General features: G+C 40.8%; 1 protein-coding gene across 9 annotated transcripts in view; it reads left to right on the top strand.

Moving 5' to 3' along the window:
- The window catches only part of CUNH3orf67 (chromosome unknown C3orf67 homolog), a 334,462-nt gene that overhangs the window by 131,069 nt on the left and 190,433 nt on the right, over positions 1 to 12,960 (top strand). For all 9 annotated transcript variants that reach the window (XM_023715803.1, XM_023715800.1, XM_023715798.1 and 6 more), the window contains exon 5: positions 9,219 to 9,333. In XM_023715803.1, the coding sequence (XP_023571571.1) occupies positions 9,316 to 9,333 (18 nt within the window). In that variant the 5' untranslated portion in view covers positions 9,219 to 9,315. The remainder of the gene's footprint in view (positions 1 to 9,218; positions 9,334 to 12,960) is intronic.

The following is a 12,960-nucleotide window of genomic DNA, read 5'->3' as shown; positions in this document are numbered from 1 at the left end:
ATATATATATGAAAAAGTGGACAAGCAACATTTTTAAATGTTGTATTTTAAGGATATCATTAAATAAAGACAAACCAAATATTGAAAAATCATACATATGGTAAATTCTTATATCTACAATATAGAAAGAACTCTTACAATTTAGGCATATGGCTCAGTTTAAAACTTGTTAAGACAGAGTTTTTTAAAAAAGAAAATGGATGAATAGCTAGAAAATGTATGATAATATTTTCAATACCAGGTATCAGTGAGAAAGTCAAGTTAAAAGAACAGTGAAGGGCTAGGGAGATGGCTCAGTAGAATAAGCGCTTCTCTGGCAAGCACAAGGGCCTGGGTTCAATCCCCGGTTCTGCCAAAAAATAAAAATATAAAAGAACAGTGAAGTGACACCCCTACTCACTGCAGTGGCTATAATCAAAAAGGTAGATGGTATCAGTCATTGATCAAGATGTGGAGAAACTGAAATTCTCACACCTTGCCAAAGAAATGTGAAACAGTGCACCCACATGTCCTGCATGTGTGCCTTCCAGAAGTGAAAGCACATGTGTGTCCACACACAGAAGTGAGTGTAAGTGTGCACAGTGATGTTCCTCAGAGTGGCCAAGCTGGAGAGCCACCTGCATTGCCGTTAGCTCCTCTGGAGACCAGATAAACAGAGAGAGTGCGCTCATAGCCTGGAGTGTGCTCTGCAGGACGGTGCGCCCACAACACGAGTGGGCCGCAGCAGCGCTCAGGGAAGGGAAGCCTGCGCGCAATGTTTTCTATTTCCATTTCATTTATTTGAAATAACTAGAAAATACAAGTATTGTATAATACACATTGTAATGAATGCTATGATTGTTGTAAAGAAGGATAAATCTGAGTCATTTGTAGGAAAATGACTACATCTTGCGACCATGTTAAGCGAAATAAATCAGACATACAAGCCTAAATATAATTTCTTTTATCTGAGCAGCCCAAAGTATAAATTGAAGGACAAAATAAAAGGCAGATAATAGGAGACCGGGACGTCGATCTTTGGCAAATGGAAAGAAGACCAAGAGCTCGGAGAGGGTGAAAAACGAGGGAAGATCTGTGCTACACACGTGCACCGCCCTCCTAGGACGGTGGCATCGTCGTGTACTGTGGGCACCTGCTAAACAAAGCAGTTTTTAGACTAAAATGAGGTTCTTTAAAAATTAAATAAACAAGGGTGTAATGTATTTGAGTAAGCCTACACATGCAGAACTGCTGTTTTCTGTCATATACAAAGGAAATTTCAACCAATTTAAACTCCAGTAGATTGAATCACCTGAAAAGCTAATGGATTAAAATGCTTCATGATACTGTAGACTGTGGAATGGATTTGAACGGGCGGCCATGGAGTCACCTTTGGCCTGTTGCCCACCTACTGGCCTTTAAACTCAATGTCATCACCATACTAACCAGGTACCAAAACAGCACTGCAAGTATTTACAGATGCTTTGCAGTCTTGCTGTTTCCTCATACCTGGAATTATTGGTAGCATCAATGAAAATATGTATTTACATTTGGTGATTTTAGGTCTTGATAAGGCGAGATAAAAATCATTTTGATTTTAAGGACAAATTATTCCAGTAAATGAATCCAATCATCCAAAGTCTGACATCAGTTTTGCAAGTTCCTTCTGAGCTGAAGTGAACGTTCCCAAAGGGCTGTAAATGATTGTATATGCGTAAGAAAGTGAAGGGCTGGGGATTTATGGGAGAAGCATGACGTATGCCTGGAAAGCACAAGGTCATGAGTTCAAATCCTGGTACCAGAAAAAAAGTGAATAATCTCAGTAGATGGATTCTTCTGCACTCTTGCATGGATGCTATCATTTACGCAGAATTTCTCAGAGGTTGCTATTGTGAAAAGAATTGTCAATCAAGGAGGAACTTACAAAAGTGAATTGAAAATTGAACTGAAAAAGTAATTTTACTTTCAAGTGGTTTACAAATGTAGATGTTAAGTTTGAAATGAATGCAGTTAATGACCACAGCAGAGACACTTCTACACCTGCTGATCACTAGAACATTATTATAAATGAGGTTGATTTTCCTGTTGACTGCTCCATTTTTTTCCTCAGCGTGCTCTCATTACTTTTCTACCAGATTGCTGTCCCTCGGCTGTGAATGCTCACTTATTGGTGTAACAGTGTATTCACTTATATGTGCTTCTTTTTAGATGCGTCTCTACAAACAAGAGGAGAATTGTCAGGGTCGCTTGTCTTCTTCCTTTCTGGTAGGCCATGGGATGTTTTAGGTGGTGAAAATCAAGCCTGTATTACAAGTGAAGAGCTGTATTATAAGTAGCCTTCCTTTCAGCAACTGAATTGTCCCCAAAAAAGCACATAAGTGTAATGAAGCTTTTAAGTAGTCACACATGCATTTATAGTCTTTCTCTCGTGAATGACTAATTTTAATTTTTTAAAGTAACAACTTAGCTTGCTTTCAGAATTACTTAAGCTTAGCACTTGATTTTGTTTTCCTCCAAAACCAACTACTCTTGATTATGAAATGGGGAAGGATTACATGTTTATTTTTGCGAAGACAGTAGAACGAGCCTCCATTACCACATGAGTGCCTTTGTCCTAATACCTCTGCCCCAAGCTGCACACGTGATGACTGAGAAATTCTTCCACTTCAGAGCCTTAGTGGCCCAGATTTGATGGAGAGCAGCTTCGTGCACTCCCAGACTGGACTCGAGGGGGGCTCACGCTGGACCCCTATTGCCTGGCTCCTGCTGAGCCTCACAGGACAGGGGAGCCCCCATCTTAGTAAATGTGCTGGGTTGCATAAGACGAACCAGTGAGTGGTGTGGCGTCCTTCTTTGGAGTCTTCCCAGGATTGTGGCCTGTTCTGCCTGGAATGCTCCGGACACGGCTGTGCTTGTTCCTGCTTCACTTTCCAGCTCTTGGCTCAGATGTCACCTTCTGTGAGAGGCCCTCCCTGTTTTTGCTGCAGTAATGCTTTCTGCCCCTGTCGCTTTCTGCTACCTTGTGTTTCACTTCGCTTCGTTTCCTTTATCGGGAGCTGACACACTATTTACATACTTGGGGTTTTTATTGCCCCATCTTACCCAATGTTGTATAGCTAATATTTAAAGCCAGTATCAGACATAAAAAAGTCTTCAAAATTATTTTTCTCAACCATTATGACATACTTCTGTTCAATGTCTAATCTTAATAACAGTTGCTACTGAGAACTGCAACCAACACAAAACAACTCTGATGATGAATTCGTAATAGATTCCCCTTCCCTAAATTTAAGAACTACCCCTCCATGCTTATACAAGATATACTGAGTACTTTGCAGATTATGCACCAGAAAGAGCAGTCAGACATCCCAGTAGAAGGTAAAGTGAGGGACTTCTTTAAGCTTGAAATAACTTCAAGAATACCGAATTGTAATAATCTTCCTAAGCAGAATTAAAATATTATTAGCAAGTGGTAAAACTGAAATATTTGGGACTGCATGTTACTCATCCATGAAAACAATGGAAAATATGTGCATATTTGAATCAGTTTATGGCCCATAAAATGAAGCATAATCACTAACCTAGAACAAAAGGGGGAATGAAAAATGTTCAGTAGCAGAGGTCAAAAATCGTACTGTAGAAACTCAGTGAAAGATGTGATCACTTTTAATTTCTAGGTCCAAGATAACCTCAGGTAGATAGTGGTGACTAATTCAAGATGTGGTGAGTGAATATAATTTTATTCGGCAAGGGAAATGCTTCAGCAAAGATATGAAAGTAATCGAATGTGTTTAAATAGCAGCCAGTGTGCTAGTGTTGCGTCCGTGGAGGTCCATCCTGGTGTCCTGGTCGCCTTCTCTAAATCCACCTCCACCACCAGCTGCAGCAGTGGAGGGAATTTTGCCAGCTTGCTCTGGTGCATCTCAGGACCTTTTTGATGCTGTGAGGGCCACTTTAACCACGGGCAGTCACAGCCTGGAGACCTTGAGGAGTCATACCACACACTCGGGCACACCCCCCCCGCAGGCATCTTTTAACCTTTGGGGAGCAGAGTCCCACCCTCTACTCTTCAAGTGGTCAGATCTGAGTTACTCTATCCGTATCTCAGAGGTCTTGGTGGAATGGAGAGCCCATGACCTGTGCGGCATTGTCATTACTGTCACAGTGCGTGTGTCTGTCGGTCTTCCCTCCTTTGTTGTTTCCTCTCCCTGTTACCCTGTTCCTTAGTAGGATTACTTCTCAAACTACTTGCACCTGTCTCCTTATCTCAGGCTCCACTTTTGTGTGTGTGCTTCCTAAAGAGGTTGCACAACACCAGGTGTGTCAGGGAGCCCAAGAGATTGGACTGCCAGAGAGACTCATAAGAATTGGCAGCCTTAGCTGTGTTGGTTTTTTATTAATTTCAGTGTACGAGTTTTAAGGCAGAGAGACTGGCAGCTCTCTATCCCTTTCTTGGTGCATTTTGGCTGAGATTTAGCAGAAGAGTTCTCCAAGCAATACCTGAAGGAATGTCATGTATGCAAAGAGAGGGCTGGGCCATTTTACACATTTATACCATAAATAATATTTTTAAGGAACCGTAACCCTATAAACCCATGATTCCAGATTGATAGCCATAAGCAGGTTTGGACAGAGTGATGTCTAAACACCTATACAAAAGGTGTTCTATTAAGAACTTTCCCCTAACAAATGCCATTAGTGTATCAGGTGTTTATTGTTGTTGGTAGAGGTTCTCACTACGCAGTTCAGACTTGGAGTGATCCTCTCCTATCTCAGCCTCCCCAGTGCTAGGATTATAGGCATGCACCACCATGCCTGGCTTTGGGGCTGGGTTCCAAGGCCTGCAGGGCATGGGACAGCACGGGACCTTGTGCTCGCCAGGCAGGTGCTTAGACCACCAAGCTATCTCAGCCCTAGTAATGTTTATAAGAATCTTTTGTCAGTAATACCCATAAGAAACAAAGATAGTAAGAAACAAAAGATAGTAAACAGGGGCTCAGGAGATAGCCTGGTGGTCTAATTTTCTGCCTGGCAAGGGCAAGGATCCAGGTTTGATCCCTGGTACCACATGGCATGCTGTGCCCAGCCAGCCATCAAAACCGATCATGGTGGTACACACCTTTAATCCCAGCCCTGAGGAGGCTGAGACAGAAGGATCACTATGAGTCTGAGCTCCATAGCAAGATCCTGTATCAAATAAATTTTGAAAAAAAATCTTGAAAAACAAATTTAAAATGCAAAAGATAGTTAAAAAAAAAAAAGAAGTGTAAAGATAACAAACAAAATATAGTAAGCGAGAGTAGATAGAAAGAAGAAACAAAAGATAGTAAAATATGTTCAAATGCCCTCTACAAAAGTAAATAATTACAAAAAAAAAATAATTCTTTTTCCTTGGAAGTATGCAAACTTTCAAAAACACGGCCATCCTCTGGAATTTTCAGATGGGCTTAGAGTTCATGTAGTCCTCTTGCCCTGCCTTTTCTGGCTTTAGTAGATTTCCTGGCTGTGCTGAGCACCAGCACTGCGATCTTGACCAGGTTTCTTGGTGTCTCTGGACCTCTCACTGCTTCAGGAAGAGGTAAATATTGACTCTCCTTCCACCAATAAGTGAGGTAACGTCAGTGATGTGCAGGGTGTGGCGCAGGAGGAGGATTTCCGTGTTGCTCTTGCGTTTCTCCTCCTTTCCTTGTTTTGATGATAGCTGTCCAGCAAGAGGACTCTTGGTGTCTTGCTTTTGCCATCAGAGTTTTTCTTTACACAGTTAAAGGAAGACTTTGTCAGTGGAAAGAAAATTCACACAGAAAATGCAAACAAGGGCTGTGTCCAGATAAACACACTGAAGCGTTGGAGTCTTAGCCATCCAATAGTAAATATTTTATTCCAGAAGGGAAGGCCATGCTACTGGGAATGCATCCGAGATTACTGGATGTGTTCACAAGTACCACCCACTTCAGAAAGCAGAAAAGGCGTGTGGCTCCGAGTGTGGATACTCAATTAATTAGATGAGTTTAAATTTAAACTCTGCTAGATACATGATTTTCAAAAAGTCAGCCAGTTTTACTAAGATTTAGTTTTTTCATCAGTAAAATAGAGATGATGATAATAATGGCAGATATCTTGGCAAGTTTATGGGAGAATTAGGTGAGAGAATATACAAAAACTGCTTAATTCAGGGCCGGCATATAGAGAATACCCAAGAGTTAATTAGTATTTAATAATAATAATATCCTTCCCTGAGCAAAAGTGTACACCAGATATTATAATTTAGAACTGTCATCTTTCCAAAGAAAACAACTTCGGCTGTATTAAATTTCTGTATTCCCTGTTTTCTATTTTACTGATTCCATTATGTGATTTTCACTTTATTGGTTTTTTATTTCCTTACTTCTTATTTTGGGTTAAATTTGTGCTTTGTTCCTTTTAGCTTCTTCAGACAAAAAGTTTTATCACTACTTTAAACCTTTCTTCTTGTCTTATGCAGAGAATTAAGACTAAATTTAGCTGTACGTATTGTTAGGTGCATCCTACCAGTTCTGATGAATAGTTTTATTCATTCTGAAATATTTTCTATTACCTCTTAGAATTTCCTCTTTAAAATTTTAAGAGGTGATAGAAAACATTTGTTGGGTTTCTTAGAAGTATGTTAGTCTGTTACAAGTATGCTATTTAAATCCTGAACATTGAGGGCCTTTCTAAATATTTTGTTGTTGCTTATATTTAGTTTGATTCCATCATGGTCAGAGAAGATACTTTGGATAGTCTCCCTATTAAAACGTTAGTTAAACTTATTGTCTGACATCTTTACAACTTGCTGCTCCATTCTGGATTCAGTCTTATAGGAGGTCATAAATTTGTGTTTTCAACCATGGAAAAACCTTAAAGATCATTCTTAAAATGCTCTCTAAGTTATCAAGACTGGAGTATAATCCAGTGTTTAGTGCAATGTGTTAATTTAGCTAAAGGAAAAGAAGTTAAGTATCAACACATTGTTTACTCATGATTGAATTAAGCAGTCACAAGAAACAAGGTTGGTATATAAAAACCAATTGTATTTCTATGGTCTATTAGCAAATTGGCCAAAAAGTTAGGTTCTAAAATTTATTGTAAATGTGTAAAATAATAGAAATAATTTAACAAAAAATTTGAGACTTGTGAAATGCAAATTGTAAAACATTATGAAAGAAAGTAGAAAAAACCTAAATAAATGGAAATATACCATGTAAATAGGTTGAAAAACTCAGTATTATTCTTTCAAAACAAGATTTTTAGATCCAATGTAACATAGCCAATAAATTCTCAGTAACCTTTTCAAATAGAAAATGATAAATAAATCTAAAATCTGTATAAAATGTAAAAATTCAAATATACCTTTAATAAAGCCAAAGTTGAAAGACTTCTTTTTGTAGTTTTGAAGCTCACTGTTAATCTGTAGTAATCAAAATATAGTAGCTTTGGTATAAGAATGAGCAAATGTATTATTGAAAAAACTGGACCACGGGAGCGTCTAGCTTTGTATGGACCCACACACCGGTGCTGTCATTGGGATGTGGCTTGTCTGCCAAGAGTTTGTGCATGGATAGCGCATTGGTGGCTTAATCACTAGAACAGCCATGTTGGGCAACAGTGTGGAGCTCAGTGAGCAGGTTGTCCCTCTGGTCATTTGGAGTGCTAGCTTCAGAAGACATTGAGGTGATTTCTGTGGGCCTTTGAATCAGTTCTTGCAAGAGTAAGCTGTCCCGAGAGGAAGGCCCGCCTTGGCGTTGCCCTCTGGCATGCTGTTTCAAGGCGTGATCTCTTCCTCTCATGCATGTTTCCATAACTGTAAGCTCCCATTTCTTCATTATGAAGTTACCTAGCCTTAGATATTTCATTATAATAGTAGGAAATGGATCACTGCACCATGATGAGTGATTTTTGGCAAGGTGACATAGCATTTCGAAGAGGAGAGTCTTTAATAAATGGTTCTGGGACAAGTTAATAAACATTACACGAAGAAAATAACTTCAGCTCCACCAACAACACAGAAACCAATTTAGGATGGATCACAGACGAAATGTAAAAACTGGGCCTATAAAAATCTAGAAGGAAACAGAAAAGTATTTTTGCTTTAGGCAAGGATTTTTTTAGGATACAGAAAGCACTGGTACAAATAATTAAGACTTCTGCTTCACAACAATCTAAACTTTTGCTAATCAACAAATATCCACATAAGCAAGTCTATATAAAGAGCATGAGGTGGTTGTGCATTGTGCTTAATGCTTCTCTCCAAGTCGGAGAATAGAAAAGGTCCAGGGTGTTGCTCAGTGGTAGAGTGCCTGCTTAATAGGAGGCAGCAGTGAAGAGCTATGGAAAAGATTATGTTGATTTTTTTTAATTTTAATTATACTATAAATATTGACAACAGTGTATTTGAAAGAAATATTTCCTTAGGGAATTGCTAATTGTAGAAAATTAGCAGTGTGGTCCATCTAGACAACATTACTAAAAATCAGGAAAACATGATTTATTCTTAGATAAAAAAGATAGTCCTGAAGAAAGCCTCAGTTGTACGATCCAGCAGCCTGCGATCGCAGTGGAGACGGCCAGCCTGCAGCCCCAGCTGTGAGACCTAAAGAAAGCAGGACGCAGAAATGCGCCTCTGTCAGCCTGATCCCAACCTAATCTTTGTGGTCAGGCCTGTGGCCTAAATCCATTGAAGACGTGCACATTCCGTGTCCCTGCTGTCGCTGCGGGCTGGCCTGCGCAGTGAGCAATAAGCTCGTGTATTATAATTCCAGGTGGAAGATATGTGCGTCGGAAGTGAAGCCGACAGGCAGGGCTCTGCGTCTGGCGCCAAGCAGACTGAAGCCTATATAAACTGACAGGTGCATTTTTAGGGAAGGAAACCCATAAGGTTTTTCACTTAGTAGGTGACAGTATGTCCCAAGATAACACAAGCGTAAGGGGATGCAACGAGCCTGGTTGTTAAAAGCTTGCAGTTTCAAATTGAGTTTGTTCATAGGCTGGAGGACTATGGAAATCTAGTGTGGCGTGCTGAAATAAATTAGCATATTAAGTGAGTTTGTACATGCAAGCTTGGGCGCACTTTGAACTTAATTTTTTTTTCCTCCTGACAGAACAATAATTCTTAAACTTTGTGTTGGAACTCCTTGTTGGAAATTGTATTATTTTGATGATTATCCCAAGATGTAATTATTAAATTGATGGAGATCTTTCTTCTGTCCTATCTCTTTTTTCAGAATTACTGATTTAGGCAACATCAAAAGAAGACTTTATTTATCAACAGTCCATAAGGAACTGTCCTCAACTCCTCTTCATGCAAAAATCCCACTCTTCATGATCAGGCGCAAAATTGTGAGTATCCATGAATGTTGCATAAAGTATTAAGTTCAAAACAACAAATAGTAATTATAGGCTGATATGCGAGACACTTTGTTAAGTACCGTAGTGGCATGAAAAAAAATGAATAAAAGCCATGTCCTTCTTCCTCTCACTTGAAATTTACCAGGTGGATGAATATATTATTTAAACACTTTTAATGTCATGAAAACTGTGATAGGAAGCGACATGCAGAGAGAAGGCGCTGTTATTGTTGAAAGGGCAAGACATTCATCTGATTGCGGATGAGCAAAGGTTTCCTAGAGGGGAGGCACTCCGCGTGGATTTGGAGAGATGGTAAGGAGATAGGAGACGGGCACCCCAAGCAGAAGGACCAATGTGGTAAAATCTTGAAGGTGGTGTCTTTTGCTTGTTGAGACAAAATGCTCAGCACCAAAGAAGGAAGAACACAGTTCAAGCCCACACTTTCAGTCCATTGTCCAGGGCAGAGTGGCGCGGCAGAGGAGAGACTGCTCACTGTGGGCAGGAGGCAGCGAAGCCAGCAGCGGGCCTCTTTCGGGCCCTCCTGTCTCACCCGTGCTCCCCACCCTGAGGGCAGGGAGTGTCGCACCCATAATCCTAGTGTTGCACCGTGGTCAGCCCGAGTGCACACATCCTATATCCAGCTGGCTCCGCAAAAGCCCCTCCTTGACCACATGAGGCATGGGATGGCCACCTAGATGCGAGCCATTGCAGCCAGAAAATGCTGCGTCTTTAGAGAACAGACTGAAGAATCACTGTTGCCAGGTTTAAGAACAGCCCGAGAAACACCAGTCCTACAGCACAGCAGCCTGACGCAGGCAGGGCCTTTGGAGACTACTGTGGAGCACCCAAAGGCCCTACGCTGGGCTTCGCAAGATAAGGTCGCTGCTGCGCTGTGTCCATACCTCTTCTGAGTTCTGCCTGCTGCAGTAGGTACCTGGAAGTGTATTTTAAGTTGACTTGCTTCTTTCTGGATGAAATTTGATTTAAAACTGTGTGTTGCACTTACAGATGGAAAATATATACTAATTAAAAAGTCATAAAACAAAAATTCCATTTAATTTTTTTCTATGTATTTAGTGCAGGGTCTACAGGATATCACTATGTACACTGGACTCATAGTGATCCTCCTGTTTTCAGCCTCCCAAGCACTGGGATTAGAGTGCCACCATGCCCAGCCTCAGTGACTGTCTCAGCGCACCCCAGGAGCAGGGCTGGCACACCTTCTGGTGCCAGGGATCGAACCCCAGCCCCTGCATTCTGCCTAAGCAGGTGCTTTAGTCTGCTGAGCTATCTGACCAGCCCTAAGTTTATTTTGACTCCTTTAAAATTCCATTATTTCTGCATTTCCAGGTTTTTTTCAATTATTTTTATGTTTATTTCATCACATCTGGAAAAATATATAGTAGATAATATTTTTGAAATTGATTTATTAAAACCTTTTGGTCCCTATAATAATGAAAAAAATGCATAAAATACAAAAATATACATAAAAGAAAACATTTTTTAGAATATTTAAATTTTTTCCATAATTTTATTGAGAGACAAATAGCAATGAGACAGTTTCAAATCTAATTGGTAGGATAGTTTCAATAATTAACACATTGCATACTCTCTTCCTAGTGGTTATTTGCTATACAAGATGCAGACATGATATCCTATTTACAAACACTATTAGAACAAATCCCTCTATTCATTAAGGGAATGTAACTATATATCTATCCTAACCATTTTGAATGCACAGATACAAAATGGACATTCATTTATATATCCCCTTTTTTGTTTAGTTCCACCATTTGAATATTATAGGTGTGTTAACTCAACAAAATATTCTAAAAGAGTCCAGTAATCCATAATAGTATTGGGTCTTCCGCTTGACTGGCAGTGTCAGAAATTGTTGACCTGAGTCCCCTACAGGATCTACAATCTGAAGTGCAGGATCTCAGGATAAATCCTGAGGGGATTTCACTGACCTTATCAGACCCAAAAGCTACAACTCTTGTTGCATAGGTCTTGCTTTATCTTGGTCTTAACCACCCAGCAGAAAAGCATAAAAATGAAATACAAGAAGTAAAGCCATGTTGTTATGTTAAGAAAGCAATATTTTGACATCCAGTTAGATATAGTTTTCTTGTCCAAGGCCCTGTCTGAGGCCTGCTCTTTTCAGAGAGTTTATCAAGGATTAGCTACATGTAGAAGTATTTTCCCTGACATAATTAGAATTGAAAGGAAATTGGTAAAAGGAAATTCGTCTGTGATCTGGAGTTACTAGATGCCACTGTGTCCCATCTAAAGTCACTTCACAAATGGTACTTGTTCCACACTTTGGAAACCTCGATAGCGGAGAAGAGGATCTCGTTAGCATTTTGGACCAGGGAAGGAACACGCTCAAGAGTGTTCTGGCAGTGATGATTTGGAGGGATAAAGACTGAAGATGCAAAGACAGCTTGGAGCCAGTGAGGACTGGTGGGAGCAGAAAGGGATGGATGTGACTGACGTAGGGAACGTCCAGCGAGAGGCGCCGTCACATTTGTCACCAGAACCTGCCCTCATATGTGGTGCGTGCTTGGAGCACAAGGCAGAGTGTCTGGATTTAGGTACTTACAAGACTAGAATAGAAAGGGATTTTGGCTGACAACTCGTTCTATATTGTTGTTTAATATGTAGCACACAAACACTATGAAGGGATTAAGAACGCAGAAGCTGCGTTCCGACTCTTCCTCCTTTACAAATTCTTTTGTTTGTTTCCTCGTCTAGAAGATGCAGCTAGTATGAAGTGAATGTGAGGGTTTACACGAGTTAGACTGTAGGCGTTTAGAACAGCGCCCCCTAGAGCAAATGGGAGGGAAGGGCCTCGTTTACTCATGCTTTGGACTCACTCTTCAGGCGGTCTGTGGCTTCCCTGCAGTAGATTAGATGCAGGGAGCAGCCCATCTTGCTACTCAGGATTTAACAGCCCTCCTGGCTTCTGCGCACTGCACCTCTGTCACCTGCTTGCTTGCCTGCCTTCCTCGTTCAGCCACAAGCTGCCTGGCTCCGCTCTTATCCCAGCCCTGTCTGTACACAGCACACACTAGGTGCTTAGTAAATGTTTGCTTAACCAATTGGTAAGTTTTAATGTAACAGCAGACATAGATAAAATAATGACTTTTCATGACCAAATTACGCTTTCTAAGTGTGCTTGACTGAGTCCACAAACGTCCAGGAGGATTCATTCAAATATTGAGAAAAATTGGCTCTCCTCTGTGTGCTCCTGGTCTGACAGGCACACCCAGCACAGAGCCTGTCCGTCCCACTGCACATGCTGCTATGTGTGCACCCTGCTGACAATGCCGTTGTGTGTTAGGGGCACATTCTGTGGAAAGCGTGAGCACTTGCCCGCCTGCCCAGCCATTCCAGAGGCCGCCTGGTGCTGCTGTGGCCCGGGACTCCAGCTTTCTGCTGTTTACCAAAGCAGTCTTCCCTACTTTCTGTCTGTTTGCAACTGGCAGATATTTTTGTGGTAATGAAAAACCTCAGAACAACACCTGAAAAGACATCAGCTGACATTTCTAAATCAGGAGTTTCATACAGAATTGCTGAAAAAACTCGATTTGTCACCGTTGCGCCTGCTTTCTTGCA

This window comes from Octodon degus, unplaced genomic scaffold, assembly GCF_000260255.1.
Source record: "Octodon degus isolate 3935 unplaced genomic scaffold, OctDeg1.0 scaffold00043, whole genome shotgun sequence".
NCBI lineage: Eukaryota > Metazoa > Chordata > Mammalia > Rodentia > Octodontidae > Octodon > Octodon degus.
Note: the sequence above shows the minus strand (reverse complement) of the source record. Positions and strands in the feature narration are given on the sequence as shown.